General features: G+C 50.2%; 1 protein-coding gene across 1 annotated transcript; it reads left to right on the forward strand.

The window, feature by feature from the left end:
• The first annotated feature begins 3,571 nt into the window (after positions 1 to 3,571).
• Positions 3,572 to 12,398, forward strand: LOC123778018 (SIGLEC family-like protein 1). The gene is made up of 6 exons (XM_087871234.1): positions 3,572 to 3,672; positions 3,989 to 4,269; positions 4,618 to 4,899; positions 5,051 to 5,153; positions 10,452 to 10,590; positions 11,489 to 12,398. The coding sequence occupies exons 2-6, from the start codon at positions 4,230 to 4,232 to the stop codon at positions 11,573 to 11,575; spliced, it is 651 nt and encodes a 216-aa protein (XP_087727360.1). The 5' UTR covers positions 3,572 to 3,672; positions 3,989 to 4,229; the 3' UTR covers positions 11,576 to 12,398.
• Positions 12,399 to 18,081: the final 5,683 nt, after the last annotated feature.

Genomic DNA, 18,081 nt, shown 5'->3' on the forward strand with positions numbered 1-18,081 from the left:
GGACGTAGAGGAGGCAGAGAAATAGAGGTTTGTTTTTTGTTTTTTGTTTTTTTAACTGGAGGTTGATCACCTGAACAAATTTGAAATTATAAGGATACACAGGAGGGTGGTTATTAGGTAGGGCAACTCTCGGAGTTTGGGACATTGCCCCAAAAGAGATGAACAGATAGGGGTCTTGAAGTGAGTCTAGGAATGGAAGCTTCTTTCTGGTTGTGGAGATCCTGGAAGGCTACCTGAAGGAAGTTACATTTGACCTGGACTTAGAAAGAGAGAGAGGATTTGAATGTGGGCAGAGGGGAGAGTTGCAGAAGGATGTCACGAAGAGTGGCCCGAGTAAACATACAGGGACAGGAATGTATAGACTATATGTGGAAAGGTACTTTTCTCGTTGGCAGGCAAAAAAATGGCAGAGGCTGAGGAAGGCAGCAGTGGAGATAGGGCAAGTGTGGGACAAAATCATGGACAGCCTCAAATGCAAGGCAAAGGAGTTTGGAATGTATCCTGTAGACATAGAAATGTCTTTTATTGCTCAAATACCCCTTAAATATATCCTGTCCTTTCCAGCCACATAGCCACTGTTTCAGCCCAGGCCACATTATCTTCCTCGTGAACTATTTCTTTCTCCTGGATGCAGATCCATAGTGATCTTTATGACACCCAAACCTGTTCCCCATGGTTCAAAACCTTTGAAAGGGATGTTCATGACTTCCCCCATCGACTTGGGAGACAGGCCAAGCTTTTCAGCCTGGAAGCTGAGGATCTTCTAAGAGGGAAGGACCTGGGGTTGAAGCCTGGAGGAGAAAGAAGAAACACATGGTATTGGGGCCTCAGAGAGAGACTTGGAGATGCTGTTCTGTCCTTGAAGCCCCGTAGCATCTGTTCCCATGAGGCTTCTAACTCTCAAGGTCAACAGAACTTCAGAGTGACTGAAGAGACAAAAGCCCCTAGTAGACTATGAATTTACCTCTACCTCCACCTCGTGCCTTTTACTGCCGACCCTCTCCTCCCTTCCAAATCCTGCCCTTCACAACATATGGATGAGGCCAGAGTCAGAAGCAGGTGAGGTCCTGGCCCTCTCTTGTCCCTGAGATCCTGTTGGTGCTGATGTCATTGCTGCTGTTATGTTTGGGTACATGGAACGAGAAGCAGGGTAGGAGGTGTCTGAGGAAGCCAAAAAAGGGTAGGGGTGAGGTGGGTATGGGTGGGGAGTGGAAGACGGGCAGGGGTGAAGTAAGGTGAAGAGGTGGAGACATAGAGAATTAAGTATTTGATAAATAATAAGTAATAGACCGCTCCCATGTGTATATTCTGTGACCCACAGTGTGTCCCATTTCATCTACCCAACAACTCCCTGAGGAATTATTGTCCTCATTTCACAGATAAGGAAACAGGCCTTGGGAGATTGAGCAACTTGCCACAAGTCACTAGAAATTTCGCTATTGGAGTGCCCAACTCTTCTGACTCCTAGTTCCATTTTAATGCCATGCCCATGCCACTCTAGAACTTCAGGGATAAACGTATACACATCTGCTCTCTCAGCACCATCATCTGTGTGACAGGTGTTATTAAGTCACATCTTAGAGAAGTAGCATGGTGTTCCAGAACCAAGAGTGTTGAGATCCCTGGTGGTGATGTTTTGGAATACTGGACTTAATGTCTGGAAAGCCAGGTTCTAGGCCTGTTGCTGTTACTCCTTTCTCTATAACCTGAAGCAGGGCCCTTAACCTCTCTGAGCTCCAGTTTCCCATGTGTCTAAGGGACTATAAAAAACATTATAAGGATGGCTTAACCTGATTTCTATGAAGGTGTTGGAAAAGTCTATAAACACTTACTCAGGTCAGTATTACTACCATAATTTTAGGATGTCATTACTACGAGTGGCCTCGGGAACCATGAAGTTCAGCTCCCCTCCATTTTGAAGATTTTTTTTTTTTTAATTTAACAGAGATAGAGACAGCCAGCGAGAGAGGGAACTCAAGCAGGGGGAGTGGGAGAGGAAGAAGCAGGCTCATAGCAGAGGAGCCGGATGTGGGGCTCGATCCCACAACGCCGGGATCACGCCCTGAGCCAAAGGCAGACGCTTAACCGCTGTGCCACCCAGGCGCCCCAGCTCCCCTCCATTTTGTACCCAAGGGAGCTGTCACCTGGGAAATGAAGAAAGAAAGGGAAAAGAGTAATTGTTCAGTGAGCTAAGTTACAACCTACAATTATTATAGGGCACTACGTGCATCTGTAGTTAATATCTGTTAATTCTCACAGCATTGCAGCACTGATCGTATTGTGCCCATTTTTCTCATTGAGAAACAGATTCAGAAATGGAGCCACATGGCCAACTTCACAAGATACAATTACTACCAACGATAAGAACAACAAAAAACCCCAGCAGGCTAAATTGGGGCGGCGCACTTAGGAGTCCACAAGACCACCCTCGGGTTCAATGATTCACAGGAAAGACTCACAGAATTCAGTGGAACTGTTATATTTTCAGTTACAGGTTATTACAGCAAACAAATGGAGATTAAAATCAGCAGAGGGAAGAGACATGTAGGGCAGGATCTAGGAGAGACTAGGCATGAGTTTCAGCTGTCCTCTCCCAGTAGAGTTGTGTTTACTTCTCCTGGCAATAATGTTCGGTGATATGCCCAGTGTTGCCAAGCAGGGAAACTCACTGAGCTTTAGTGTTCAGGGTTTTTATTGGGGGCCTGGTCCCATAGGCATGGCTGACCTTAGTCTCCAACTTGTCCAGTGGTCAAGCTGATACCACATGTGGACCAAGGTCCCCACCATAAATCACTTTCTGTCATGGCCCATGGCCTTAGGTAAATAGACACTCTTATCCGAAGGACATTCCAAGGACTTAGAGGTTACCTCCTGAGAGCTGGGAGAGGGTCAGACCTTTCTAGGGTAAGGTCAGTCCTTTGATGCACAAGTGGGATACTGGAGGACACTAGGTAAGTCAGCTTTTCAACTTAAATCCCTCCCCACAGGGTTACTTTCTCATGTTTTGGTGGAAGTCAAGAAGATACCAGTGGAAGAGGTTATAATCCTTTGAATATTTGAACTTCCCAAGGAATCCCCAAGCAATTCTGTACCCATGGCCTACTAGCTCAATAAAAATGTCAGTTCCCGCATAGCCATAAATCAACCCAGTGCTACCGTAGATGATAACACCAAGGGCAGATTCCACACTATTTGAAATCTCAAAGAACAAGACTGTACCCTGCTGATCTCCAATGTACTTAAAAGGGACAGCATGGCCTTATTCAGTGCAGATCTAGAACACAAGGGTCCTTCCTGTACGAGGATCTCAAACTCTCCATATCAGACGACATTCAATCTCATTCGATGGGTGGTTTGTAAAGGAGGAACTCTAAGAAGATGTTCTTAGAGGTCATTGTGTGGTTTTTACTTCATAGGGCTTTATAAAATCCTAGGCATTTCATTTTTACAACAATAATACAACGATATAGGTACGATTGATCATTTTATTTTTCCAAATAGAAACGGCAAAGAGAGGGGAAGTGACTGGCCCCACAGCATCCGGCAAGTAAGAGGTGGAGGGGGAAGTGATCGCAGATCTGCTGTGAAGGGGCAGAGCCTGAGGGGAGCGTTGGATTGGGAGGAAAGATGCAGCATAGGAGCTGACCGTAGGAGGTCCGGGCTGGGGGACAGGTAAGGAATCATAGGCAATGTAGATCCTCAGAAAATTCTCTCACCCTCAGGCTTGAGAGTCTAGGGTTCAGGTTCAAGCTCTGCCTCCTTAAACAAGTCTCTTCGGTTTGCTCACCTAGACAGCGCAGAGAAGGGAAATATACTTGTGAAAATCTGTCCAACAGTAACAGTCTTGGGTTCCATGAGGTTATCAGAGTTCAGGAGGGGGACCAAGTGAACTTATGGGTGAGAAAGCACTTTGTAACCTGGAACGCTGTGCATCATTGAAGTATCCATGAGGGTCCCTCATTTCAGTCCAATCTGTCTTTCCCTTCAGACCAGACGCAGAAACCAGAGCTCCACGTCCTAGAGATTCTTGTGGCTGGGGCTCCTCTGACCTTGACTTGTACCATCAAAGGCACCTGAAAAGAAAGCAAAGCCCCTTTCCTTTCCTGGAATTGGCCCACCATGTTCTCCAACACAGAGAGCTCCAGCAGCTCCTCCAACGGCTGCACTTCGCCCTGAAGCCTCAGGATTACGACACCACTGTCGGATGTTAGTTGAATTTCTCCCCAGCTATGTTCAGCGGAAGTGCCGTGGTCACATTCCAAGTGGTCTGTGAGTGCTGGTGGGCAAAGGAAGATCCAGAGTCTGGGAGAAGTGGTGGGCTCAGGAGAAATTCCTGAGTCCTTAGGGTGAGGTTGAGTGGGAGGAGTCTGGGAAGCTGTCACATCTTTACCAGGCTTCTGTGGCTGAAAAACCCGAGATAAGAGCTGAGCGAAAACCAGACACAGATGAGGAAGAGGATGAAGGGGAACTGGTCTGAGAAGCCCGGTTCCCCTGAGCTTCCAGAAAGTCTTTCTGAAGCTCCTTGGGAATCGGGAATAAGGAAAAGGCTGGATCCTGGAGGAAGTGGAGAAAGGAAGTCAGGATGCCTTGCTGACTGCTGACCCTCTCTCCCCACAGCACCCACAAGGCTGCTCGATCCCTCTTGTTCCTTGGAGAAGCCTCTGCAGTGCAGCTGTTCCTTCCATGGGCTCCCTACACCCTCCATGCAGTGGTTGATGGAAGGTGTCCCTGTGAGTGTGAACAACACAGCTAACATCCTCCAGGTGACTTCCACCATACTTGGCGCCTGGAACAACAGCACCATCAGCCTCACCGGGGAGCCAGACATACTCATGAATCTCCACTGTGAGGGGAAGAACGAATATGGAACCCATGCTTCACGTGTCTTCCTCCTACCAGGTAGGCACACAAGGGTCTACTGACCGGGCTAGAACAACAACACCTGGGGGTCAGAATGAGGATGGGCACAGGGCCAGAGGAGAGAGTGGTAGCTCAGACTTCACAGCCTTAGGGGGGAAAAAAAACCACTCTCACTCCCCTCTGATTCCAGATAAGCATTCAGGTTCCAGTGTGTTCGTGAAAGGGCTGACCCAGGGCATTGTGTATGGATCCATTTTAACCGCACTGCTCCTCTTCTTCCTTGTCCTCCTCACGTGAGTATCAGGTTGAAATACATCATCAAGCCTTTTCCAACATCTACTACATTTATTTATGTTCCTTATTTCCTTCATTATCATTCTTCCAGTCTGTTCTTTGCTCTCTTAACGTTTAGCCATTCTTCTTCTCCAATACTTGCGTTTTAAGGCTATAAATTTCCCTCTAAGCACAACTTTAGCTGCATCTCACAAACTTTCATATAAAGTATTTTAGTATCACTTGGTTAAAATATTTCTCATTTCCATTATGATTTTTGAACCAGGAGAGTTTTTCTTAGACACACCAGTGTTCTAATAATCCTGTTTTCTTTATTTCTACTTTAAATCCATTAAGTGGATTTATTACTATGCATTATTTCAATTCATTTCCTTTGTGGCACAATTTTTGTGTACTTTTTATAACTATTCCACATTGGCTTAAAAAGAATGTGTATTCTACACTTGAGGAAGGCTGTGTCCCACAGATACCTAGCCTTAAATCAAGTTCATCTTTTCTAATTATACGGTGACTTCTGCTCAGTGCCCTCCTCTGCACCTCACCTCCCATCCCTGCTCCCCTCTCTCACCTGGCTGACATTTACTCATCATTTAGGGCTCAGCTCACAGCCCTTCCATCATGCGCTCCAGGAAATGTTCCCTGGCACTGGGCTGGGCGCCTTTTCAGGGCCCCCACAGCCATCTGGGCTTTTGGATATTATTAGTGCTAATGGTTCTACTCTGATGTGACTAAGTGTGGCTGTCTTTGTTTGTTTGTTTGCTGTTATGTACATTTGTTTGGCCTCTTTCATCTGTGCTCTGGTGTCTTTTATCAATCCTGGAAGTTTTTCAATCATTGTTTTATATGTTGCCTCCACCCTTTCCTTTCCCTGTGGGCTTTTCATTTACTATTTCTCAGACTTTCTTTTTTTCTCTGTTTTTCCTCTTGCCCCGTGTCCTGCATTTTCCAGGGTTATAGACAAGTAAGCACGTGCTAGCATAGAGGTCCATAGAAAGGGAGGTACTAAGGGAACCCCACCCTTCAGAATCTCCATCCTTGCAGGGGAAGGTAGCATCCATACTGCCCAGAAATCCTCCCACACAGGGCACCTGGGTGGTTCAGTTGGTTAAGTGTCTGACTCTTGATTTCAGCTCAGGTCATGATCTCAGGGTCCCGGGATCAAGCCCCACATCGGGCTCTTGGCTCAGCAGGGAGTCTGCTTCTTTCCCTTTCCTTCTGCCCCTCCCCCACCCTCTCTCTAAAACAAATAAATCTTAAAAAAAAAAAAAAAAGGAATCCTCCCACACACCCCTGAGAGCCTTCCCCAATGTGATGCCCTGTCAGTATTACAGATGTTTTCTTTCCTTCCCTGATTCTCTTATCTCCTCCCCCTCACTCAGCACCAAGTTTTACCTACTTCACAGGAAAAAAGCAACTCTCCAACACCTACAGAGTTACTGCCACTGGCACTGGTGATTTACTCCTTGCGTTTTTCAGAGAAAGAGGCATCCCTCTTCCTGTCCAAGGTTAGCCTCCCCTCCTTTGCCTGGGAATCCATCTCCTCCACACTCAATTAATCATCCCTTCTGTCTCCTCAATTTTCAATCATTCTTTCCTCACTGGCTCTTTCTCTGAAGGATATAAACATGCCCAAATCTCTCCTACCTCAGCCCCACAAACTCCCTCTATGTACCTTCCAGTTTTTTTTTTTGAGAGGAGAGCTTACACCCACTGCCTGATTCTCAACACGCTTACATTCGTCAGTCCCCTGCAATCTGCTTTCCAGCACCATGCCACTGAAACAGCACGGTCTAAAGCAGTCGGTTATCCTTACTCTCAAAATTATTCTCAAAATCCAATGGCAGATGTTCTTTATTTTCCTAGTTCATTTTAGGTAGCATTTATGATTCTGGTGGGTGGGGTGAGGCCTTCCTACCCTTGGGTGTTTTTTTTTTTTCACAGTGAAGGAGGGTGGCGAGGCCATCTGCTGAAAGTGATGCGGGTGGGAGCAGGGGTGAGGGGAAGGGATCAAGAAGAGCGGTGATGGTGATGAGGTGATTGGTATAGCCACTGAGGAGAATGAGTGGGATCCGCATGAGGACAAGGAAAATTATTGGTGACCAGCAGCAAAAGTCCGACAGTGACTGGAAATTGTTCATTGTTAGGGGCACCAATGTCACTGCTGTGCAATGTTCCCTCCCCGCAGTGATCATTGGAAGAGGAAGAGAGAATGGTGGCATTGATCTAGGTTTGGGTCTTTGGAAGCAGGATGCCATGGAAGGATGATCGGGTGGGAGACAAGAGAGACGTGAAAGCTGGAGGGAAAGAGCACTTCGAATGGGTAGCCATTGTACCCAGTGGGGTAGGGAGGTAGGGAAGAGAAACCAAGAGGGCTTTCGTGGGTGCTAGAGAATGTGATGTCTTGATCTGAAGCCTCCATCTGTGAGATCAAAGAACAGGAACCCAAGACTGGATGAGAGCATAAGAAAGCTGAATAGGACAGAACTAGGCAGAGCACGCGGTATTAGGATTTAAGCTGTCATAGTTGGAAAAGTTTTGGGGAGTAATGCATAAGGGATAATGGTTAAAGGAGATAAGTCACATTAGTTAGGACTCTTCCAGTTGTGAGTGACAGGAGCTGAATTCAGCAAGCTTATAGAAAAAGGGAACAGTTATGGTTATTTGTTGCTGTATTACAGTCCCCTAAATGTAGTGACTTTAAACAATGGTAATTTTAGTATATTGCTCAATTTCATGGATCAGGAATTTGAGTAGGGCCCAACTAAATGATTCTTCAGCTTCCTGTGGTATCCACTGAGGTCACTTGGTGGTATTTAGTTAGCTGCTGGGCTGGGCTGGGCTGGGCCGGGCCAGAGGGTCCAAGATGCCTTCAGTCACATGTCTGGCATTTTGCTGTGGACAGCCAGAGGGCTGGGCTCAGCTGGGCCCCTCTCGCTTTCCATGCAGTGTTGTCAGAGCCTCGTCTATCATGGTCTCTTCCGAGGCAAAAGTTGCCAGTCCTTGTCAAGGCGAGGCCTGGCATTGATAGAGTGTCATTTCCATCATATTCTCTTAGAGCAAGTCACAGACTAGCCAAGATTCAAGGGGAAGAGAAAATAGAGCCCATTTCTCCATGGGAGGAGTACCAGAAATTTGCAGCCATCTCTATGTAATCTGCCACAGGAACATATTGACCATCTGTTAAGTCAAAGACATCAACAACAGAGATTTATTTTCTCAGAGTTCTGGAGGCTGGAAGTCCAAGATCCAAATGTCAGCAGGATTGGTTTCTCCTGAGACTCTCTTGGCTTGCACATGGCCACCCTCTTGCCTCTTCACGTGGTCATTCCTGTGTGCACACACACACCACTGGTGTCTGTCCCTCCTCCTCCTCCTCCTCCTCCTCCTCCTCCTCCTCCTCCTCCTCCTCCTCCTCCTCCTCCTCCCCTTCTTCTTCTTCTTCTTCTTCTTCTTCTTCTTCTTCTTCTTCTTCTTCTTCTTCTTCTTCTTTAAGATTTTATTTATTTATCGTAGAGAGCAAGAGAGAATGAGTGGGCGGAGTTGCCGAGGGAGAAGGACAAGCAGACTCTGTGCTGAGTGTAGAGCCCGATGCCGAGGTCGATCCCACAACCCTGAGATCGTGACCTGAGCCAAAATCCAGAGTCTGCCACTTACCAGCGGAGCCACCAGGCACCCCGTCCCTCTTCTTACAAGGACACAAGTCATATTGGATTAGGACCCACCTAACGGTCTCAATTTAACTTAATCACTCATTGAAGGCCCGATCCAAATACAGTCACATGGATGAGGGCCCATCCATATGACCTCCTTTTACCTTCATTACATGTTTAAAGGCCCTGTCTTCAAATACAGTGACATTCTGAGGTACTAGGCGTTGGAACTTCAGCCAACGAATTGGGTGGGATGAGGGGAACACAATTCAGCCCATAACAGGGAATATCTGTACTTCAGACACGACCGGATCTAGGTATGCAAATGACATTATTAAGAGCCTGCTGTCCCCGTGCCTCTGCTCGGCTTCCTTCTCTGTTTACTTGACCTCTGGAGGCTCTCTCCACCTCGTGGCAAGATGGCCAGGATACACGACTGTATCCTATCTCAGCAACTCTAGCTGAAACAGGATTTGTCTGCCTCTTGGAGATGTATCAATTCCAGAGAAGACTCTGATTGTCCCTGCTTCAGTCACACGGCCATCCTCGACTACTGTCCAAGTAGCTGAGGTACTTTGGTGGGCCAGTCCTAAACCTGCCTACTGTGCCATTCCAGTCCCATGGAAACCACAGTAAAAGCTCCCACGCGTGCTTCCCCCTCATTCCTACCTCCTGACCACCCCTGGTGCTTCCCCCTGTGGCCCTGTGTGGCGTGGTGTGCCCCCTCCTGGGAACGCTGAGATTTTTTTTTTTTTTAAGATTTTATTTATTTGTCAGAGAGAGTGCACACACAAGCAAGGGGAGGGGCAGAGGGAGAGGGAGAAGCAGACTCCCTGCTGAGCAGGGAGCCTGATGCAGGACTCGATCCCAGGACCCTGGGATCATGACCTGAGCTGAAGGCAGATGCCTCACCGACTGAGCCACCCAGCGTCCCCCCTCTTGGGAACTTTGAATAGCAAACTATCTTTTCAATGGCAACCGTCCCCTGATCTCTTGGCTTCACCACACCTGAATACAAACAAAGTCCCATGTGTATTCCCGCTCCTGGGGAAGAGCCAGACTGGGTAAAGCAGGGGGACCAGCAGCAGGGCCGTTGCAGTTGCCAGGGCAAGAAAGGAAGGGGACCAGTTATGTAGTCAATGGCACATCTACACAACAGAGCACGATGCAGCTGTAAAAAAGAGTGAGGAAGCTGTCCGTGTACTATTGTGCACAGATACGGTGGAAATATTATGAGAAAGAGGAAAGGTGCAAAAAAAAATAGTCTAGAAAAAAGTCATATACGTATTGAGACATTACAGGACTGGGAGAGAAGCTGAGGAAAGGCACTGCTGTGAAGGGCCACTAGGTTGGAGGGCTGGGACTTTGGCGTGGAGCCATGGCTGGGGAGCCATGGGATGGCTGGGAGCAGGGAAGATGCAGGCCAGCTTTGGGGCAGGAGGCTGGAAAAGAGGCTAGGGAGAGGATCCAGGCCAAGAGAGTAGAGATTTGTATGCCCATCTGATGAGGAGAGGGGGGGGTGCTGGTCACAGAACCAGCAAATGGAGGGAAAGGGTCTTCTGACCCCCAGCCCAGGGCTCCTTCTAGGAGTAGGGAGGGGGCAGGGGAGACTGAGCAGAGTATTAACCACAAGGTTCATTACCTTAGAATGAAGATGCTTCAGTGGTGGGAGGACAGGAACATTTCCAAGGCCAAAGAGGCCCCAGTCACCCAGAAGCCAGAGCTGCAGGAGGAGCCAGGAACAGCTGTGAAGTCTGCAGCTGAAACCGCTGGGCATTGGGTGGAGGTAAGTCCCTGGGCTGGGGCTGGGAGTGGCCGCCAGCCAGGCTGCTGCACAGCCGAGGTCAGCTGAACTCACCCACTGCCTGTTGGCACCACCAGAGACCTCTCGTTAGAACAAAGATTGTCAGGGGCCCCTGGACCTGCAAACCCAGCCCCTCAGGGTCAGAGTCCAGAGGCTCTGCTGACATTTTCTCCTCCTTATTCCAAGGCGTGGCCACTGACAGGACTGGGTCTTACCCAGATGTCTGTCTGGTTCCTCAGGCCAAGTCCCCTTCCCGCAGCAGAGCCCCCTTTGCTGTGGGTGGTGAGGACCCCGAGGGGCTCCAGGCCCAGCCCCTGCCCCAGCTGGGGAGGCAGCCTTGGCCACAAGTGGCGTCCGGCCAGGAGAGAACAGTAAATACGAGGAGTGGGCCTTATTAGTCCGCTCGGGGCTGCCATAACACAGTACTCCAGACTCAGGAGCTTAAACAACAGATATTCTCACAGTTCCGGAGGCCAGAAAACCAAGACCAAGATATCAGCAGGGCTGGTTCCCTCCGAGCTCTCCCCTTGGCTTATAGATGGCCACCTTCTCCTTATGTCCTCACATGGCCTTCCCTGTGCACACGTCTATGTCCTAATCTGAGGACACCAGTCGTAATGGATTAGGGCTCACCCTAATGGCTTCATTTAACTTAATTATCCCTTTAAAGACCCTGTCTCCAAATAAAGTCAGTGTGAGGTACTGGGGGTTAGGGCTTCAACATAGGAATTGCAGAGGAAAGGGGGTCACAAGGGGGAGGGCACGGCTCAGCCTGTGACGAGGCATCAAGGAGTTAGTCGTATCCCTCCATTGGTGGGGACCCAGAGAGGGGACGGGCTTGGCCAAGGCAGGAGAATGCCAGGATCTGGTTCTCCCACAGTCTAGGGGGCTTGAGCCAGAAGGACCGATCGTGGACAGGAAGACTCCCAGACCGATCAAGACAGACACGTGGCTCGCAGACGCCTAGATCTACCGGCCCAGTTAGACTTCCCAGACCTACAAAGCAGGAGTGGCAACTCCATTTGAGACTCTAAGACCAGAGACCAGCCCTAGGAGCTCACGCATTCACCCCACAAGGACTCCCATGAGCAGGGCCTGTTCGTCAGCCCCCTCCCCCGTCAGGGTCATGCCTGCTCCCTGCCCTTGAGCCCCGGTCAGGGCAGGCACGCCTACGTGCAGGAGCACAGACGACATACAGAGGAGCCTGGGGGAGGCAGCACTAGCAGATGGGCTAATGCTATTGTCCACCCGGGCGCTGTGACCCAGAGTGACAGGGACCCTCCTACATCCTCTGGCATCGCCAAGCAAAGCTAGCCTCCGCCCTCTGCAGAAGGAAACTGAGACCCGTGGGAGGGAAGTGCCTGGAACACTATAGAAGCCCCAGAGGTCTCTCTGCAGGGACACTGGGGATCATGAGGCCTGCCCTGCACACCCCCCTCATTGCAGACGGGGACACGGAGGCTCACAGTGCCTCAGGCCACACAGCAAGCCTGTACACTGCTCAGGACCCCCTATCCCGGGACCCTTGTTCCCTGGAGCAGTTGTCCCTGTCCCCTGGCAATTTTCTTCAGACCTTAAAAGACTAGAGTGCGGGGGCGCCTGGGTGGCTCAGTCATTAAGCGTCTGCCTTCGGCTCAGGGCGTGATCCCGGCGTTACGGGATCGAGCCCCACATCAGGCTCCTCTGCTGGGAGCCTGCTTCTTCCTCTCCCACTCCCCCTGCTTGTGTTCCCTCTCTCACTGGCTGTCTCTCTCTGTCAAATAAATAAATAAAATCTTTAAAAAAAAAAAAAAAAAGACTAGAGTGCGGAGGCTGCAAACTCAAAAGCCCACAGGGGCCCAGCAAGTAACAAAATGAGCACAGCTGGCCTGGTGGGAACCACGTCCATCTTGAGAGCAGGTGCCCCACCTGAAGGGGGCGCCAGCAGCAGCGAACTCAGCTCCAACTCTTACCTCCCCTCTCCCCCAGCAGGAATGAGATCTGTTGGGTCTTCTGGTTTCTGGTTTGTTTGTTTGTTTGTTTGTTTGTTTGTTTGTTTGTTTGTTTTCAGCAGACTCCAGACATCTAGATTCCAGTGTGAAATTTCTGGATTCAAACTGTTAGTAACTGTTTTTAAAAAGCAACACGGGCCCCCCGAAAAACCATATGTGGGAGTGTGAACTTTTGTGGTCTTCCATGGGGCGCTGGAGCAGGGCTACCTGTGATGGGACCCCGGCACCACCCCGAGTGTGGACCAGTCGTGTACCCCATTCCCGGCTTCACCTGCACAGTGGGAGCATGCCCTCTTGCATCACTGTGAAGTGGGGATGTGTTCGAGGCTACCTGGCACCAGCAGGGCACTGGGGCCACTGGAACGGCAGCTCCCGTCTGTTGAGCTCTTTGTGCGCGCCGGGCTCTATTCTAAGCACGTTAAGATCCTCCCATTTGTGTCTATCAGGGTTCCAGCCGAGAAACAGAACCAGTAGCCAACCCACACTGAGAGATTCATTGCCAGGAATTGGCTTATGTGGCTGTGGGGCTGGCTAGGCAGGTCTGACGTCCGCCAGGCAGGCGGGAGACTCGCAGGCACGGGAAGCTGTTGTCCCCAAGCAGACTTTCTTCTGAGAATCCTCCGTTCTGCTCCAAAGGCCTTTCAACCAACTGAATCAAGCCCACCCAGATGATTGAGAACATTCTCAGCTGATTAGAGATGTCACTCGCATGTACAAAATACCTTCAGGGCAACAGTAACTGGGGGTTTGACCGATGGGGGACTCTGGTCTAGCCAAGTTCACGCGTAAAACTGACCATCCCACCATTTGATCCCCACCCCAGCCCTGTGACGGGGGTGCCGTTATCCCCAGCCTAGAGAGAGGGACAAGGAGACTCCGGTTAAGGAGCCTGCCTGATTGAACACAGGTGGGGGCGCTAGAACCAGGGCTTGGGTGCCCCACCACCCGCCTCAGACAGTGAGCATCTTCAGCTGCTGTTACTAACGCCCAGCACGGTTCCAGAGAGCTGACAGAGGCAGGAAAAAGGAAAGTGTATTACAAAGTGTGTGACCATGCCTGACCTTTCATGGGGAGGAAGCCTGTGAAGAGGGTAAGGAGTTATTCTTTCAGAAATGCATTGAGAGCCCTACTGTGTGTGAGGCACGGAGGGCATCGCACCCATCCGGACAAAGTCACTGCCCTCAGGAGCTTAGAGTCCCATGCGGGAGAAAGACACTGAGCAAGTGGACAAGAATAAATGAACAGGATACGTGACAGGTAAGGGGTGGTAAGGAAAACGGTGGGTGCTCCTGGCCAAGGGGCCAAGGGTGACTGTGGAAGGACTCTCTGAGGAGGTGAAGGTCTTAGAAGAAGAGAGTCTAGGCAGAGAGCAGAGATGAGCAAAGGTCTGGGGGCTGAGTGCCTGGTGTGTTTGCAGAGAGGAAAAAAGCCAATGCAAGAATTCTCCAGAAGGATGCTGCAGTTCCCACAGGACCCAACCGAGAGCCCCTTGAGAACCCACAAACACAAGGCGTGGGCCTCTTCCACCACCACCTGTTCTTATTTTAACTTCCAGCTTTTGGCTTTAATGAATTCTTCATTTTCAAAGAGGCTTGGCAGGAACAAGTTACAAAGGGGAACAAAATGAAAAAGCAAGACCCCGGCCTCATCCCACTCCCCAGAGACAACCACCATCCCTGGTTCCTGTATTTCCCCCCAGAGCAGTGGTTCTCCGCGGGAGCAACATTGCCCCCCCCCCCCGAGACACTCTGGGTTGCCCTGACCATTACGGGTGGCAGGAAAAGAGCTCGTGACATCTAGGGCGTGATGCCCAGCACCCGATGAACACTCACTGAGTAATGACAAAGCCTGTGCTAGCACTGGGACAGCCCCCTTCAGGAAGATTCTTAAACACACTTCCTGGTAAAGATGCTGCTTACAGAGGTGTGTGCAGGGTTAGGGCTCCCAGGGTCCATCGACAGAAGGAAAGGGCTCCTTCCAGATTCTGCTGCATCCTGGAGGAACCAGGGGGAGAAATGGACCCCCGGAGCCTCCCTGAGAACCAGTGCCGGGGCAGAGGGGCCACCCAACAGGAACCAAGGAGGGCAGCGGGCGGGGAGGACAGCATTCTCCAGCCACCCTCCAGTGCTCATCCTGTGCCTCCCTTTGTTTTTGTTTTTGTTTTGTTTTGGTTTTGGTTTTTTTGTTTTGTTTTTTATAATTTTTATTTTGTTATATTAGCCTGTGCCTCCCTTTGGCCAAAACCATCTTGAGGTCAAAGGGCAGGGGAGCTTGTTGATGTGATCTGTAGCGGTCAGCCTTCCAGGCATGTGTCAGGGGAGTGGAGGATGGAGGAGGGATGCAGTGAGAGGCTGAGTCATGGTCCCCAAAGATATCAGATCCTAATGCCTGGAACCCATGAATGTTACTTTAAGAAGGAAAAATGGTCTTTTCAGATATGATTAAATGAAGGACCCTGAGGTGAAGGGACTGTCCTGGGTGATCCAAGTGGGCCCTAAACACAATCACAATAGCCTTACATGAGGGGCAGAGCTTGGAGCCGCGCACCCACAAGCCAAGGAACGCAGGTGGCGACCAAAAGCTGACAGAGGCAGGGAACAGAGTCTCCCCTGCCCCGCCCCAGAAGCCTCCAGAGGGAGCAGGGCCTTACTGACATCTTGCTTCGGCCCAGTGAAATTGCTGTTGGACTGCTGGTCTCCACAACTGGGAGGGAACGATGTGTGTGGTTTTAAGCCGCCATGTTTCTGGTAATTGGTTACAGCAGCCACGGGAAGCCCGGGCAGTTGCGGAAAGCAGGCCAGGGACAGACAGTGGCACAGCAGAAGCCACGAGAGCTCTCCCTCCTGGCTGGGTGCTGGGATGGGTGCTGTTCCTATGTCAGGAAACTCCATTCTCAAGCAACTCCAGGAGCAGGAATTATCATTACCCTCCGGTTTTTGGATGATGAAACAAAGGCACAAAAATATTAAGTGACTTGCCTTACCAAGCATTTTCTCTTTTAATTTGAACAGGCAAATTTTAATATAAGGAATTATTAACAGGTCATATTCTACAAAGGGGTAGCGGAACACTGTAGGATTCAGGGAGGATGTGCGAGGAAGGAATGAACTTGGAAAGGGCCGTCCTCACCAAGGCTGGGGTACAGCCCACACTGTAAGAGATGTGGTTGTGGGTCCCTGGATGGTGGGGAAGGCGGCAGACCAGGGCTGGTCCTCAGATGCTGAGCAGCAGAGAGCACTGCTCTCCAGTGCTGGCAGGGGGAGGCTGGGGAGCCAGCTTCCAGGACACATTGGAAAGGCATTCTTTGGGACAGCACTGAAACTTGATGAGATGCCGTCCACATGGGCACCACTGAAACCTGATGGAAGTGAGCACCCCTGAATAGGCCCCACGTGTGTCCCTGGTGACCACAGGATAAGAGCAAGAGGAAGCCCAAGGCAACAAGGGAGAAGCCCTGTTCCTTCTGCAGTGTCCCTCGGGCTCCCTCTACTGACAAAGCTTAGCAGCCCACTCACTGCAAAGGGGGAATATTTAAAGGTTCCAGCTCTATTTTTGCAGAGCTGGTAACAAAGGGTGGCTTTGGAGCATAGCAGCAATAGCCAAGTAGTATGAGTATCTATTCATTGTGCCAGGTCTGGGAGGCGTAGGATATTCTTTTTATGTGGTTATGAGATATCCTTTGTGTGTGTGTGTGTGTGTGTGTGTGTGTGTGTGTGTGTGTGTGAAGTGCCTGTTCAAGTCTTTTTGCCAAGTTTAAAAAAATGAGTTCTCTCTTGTTGATTTGTAGTAGTTCTTTATATATTCTGGCTACTAGTTCATTGTCAGATACACATATGACAGATATCTTCAGCCACGTCAAAGGCTTTGGGAAATTTTTTTACTTTCTCTGTGTCTCTATTTCCTCATCCGTGAAATAAAGACAAGACACACCTTGTAAGGATGTCATGAAGCTTCAAGGAGGTAATATCGAAAAAGTGCTCAGAAAAATGGCGACACGTAGTAAGCGCTCGTGATGGGCCAACCCAGGAAGAGGAGTCCTGTCCTCATCCTAAGTTTAGATGGTCCTGAGTTCAAGGGGAGCAATAAATAGCCTTTGGCCAGGGCCACAGCAGACTTTGTACAGTGGCGTACTGGTACAACGACCCTCCGAAAAGAAAGTTCTGGTTGGTAACGTTTGCTAGTTGCCATGGTGTGAATACTCCCCTCACAGCCTGTTTCAAACTAACAGTGGTTTAACACCCAGCTTGCAGAATTACCGGAAATCCAGCAGTCAGTTCTCGGGAGCCAGTGCGAGCCACCTGCTCGTACCACCCGCTCCTGCACCACGTGCTTGGGTTAACTCAGGGGGATCTCTGCCTCTCTGGATCTTCGCCCCCTCCACCCATCTAAATGGGGCAAGTCACCCAACTCATTCGTGCAGTGCCAATTTAGTGAGTACCTTCTGCGTGTCAGTCACTGGGCTTGGCTCTGGAGACGCAGACTTGAGCAAAAGCAGAGAAGACCCTCCCTAGCAGAGAGAGTCTGAAGGTAGGGACTGGCTGGGGCAGGGGGTAGGGTAATGACTGAAAATAAACAAGCAAGAGCATGAAATAAGGGGATCATAAGAGCTATGGAGAAAACAAAGCAGGCTTTTGTGCGGGAGGGGGTTTGCTTTGGCTAGCACGATTGACAAACGCTTCTTAAAGGTGACACCTGATGGGAAGAGCATTCCAGCAGAGGGAACAGCCAGTGCAAAGACCTGTGGCTGCAGCAAGTTGGGCTTGTTTGAGGAACAGCAGGAAGGCGGGAGCAGCTGGAGCTGGGTGAGTGTTTGAGGCGGGGCGGGGCATCGGCTGGTTTATGTGTTCATTGGTTTTGGATCTGAAGCTGGAGGCAAAGGTCCACCAGGACCCTGGCGGCTGTAGTCAGAGCCGTCCTCCAGGGGGTGATGGTGGCAGCTCAGCGGTGAGAGTACCCAGGACAGGGAGGGACAGGGAGGAGCGGCCAGAGCCTGCCGCCCTTGCAGACAGTCTGGATATGGGGGGAGGAAGGGAGGATGGGTGTGTTTGGGAGATAGAACAGCCCCTTTGGGGTGACTGCAGAAACTCCTGCCTCTAACTGCCCCAGACATGGAGTAGGCTGAGACTTCTCTCACTTCAGAGGCCAATATGGGGGACGGGGACAGGGATGCCTAACCTGGGGGGCCCGGAGGGAGGACCCTGCCTAGTGACGTAGGAAAGACATTAGGGTTCGAAGCCGAGGGACAAGACAGAATTCTCAAGACGTCTTTGGTACAAAAAGAGTGGTTTTATTACAGCACAGAAAGAGCTGCCCTGGGGCCATGAGAAGTGGTCCCTTGTATACTTTCAAGTTGGGAGGGGGTTAGGGAGAGCGTAAGGCTCCCAGGTATTTTGGAAACGAGGTTTCCAGGATCCCGAGGGGGCTAGCTATTGTTAGGAAGAGGTTATTTATTACCGTTTAGTGAAAACTCATGAGACCCTTC

Source organism: Ursus americanus, chromosome 21 (genome assembly GCF_024610735.1).
Source record: "Ursus americanus isolate L20-20 chromosome 21, mUrsAme1.1.p, whole genome shotgun sequence".
In the NCBI taxonomy this organism is placed as follows: Eukaryota; Metazoa; Chordata; class Mammalia; order Carnivora; family Ursidae; genus Ursus; species Ursus americanus.

What these genes read in the sequence shown, in the direction of transcription:
- LOC123778018 (XM_087871234.1), top strand. Translation starts at nt 4,230, where the DNA reads ATGTTCAGCGGAAGTGCCGTGGTCACATTCCAAGTGGTCT. An exon ending in GGTCACATTCCAAGTGGTCT is followed by an intron (nt 4,270 to 4,617) that starts GTGAGTGCTGGT and finishes CTCTCCCCACAG; the next exon opens with CACCCACAAGGCTGCTCGAT. An exon ending in TTCTTCCTTGTCCTCCTCAC is followed by an intron (nt 5,154 to 10,451) that starts GTGAGTATCAGG and finishes TCATTACCTTAG; the next exon opens with AATGAAGATGCTTCAGTGGT.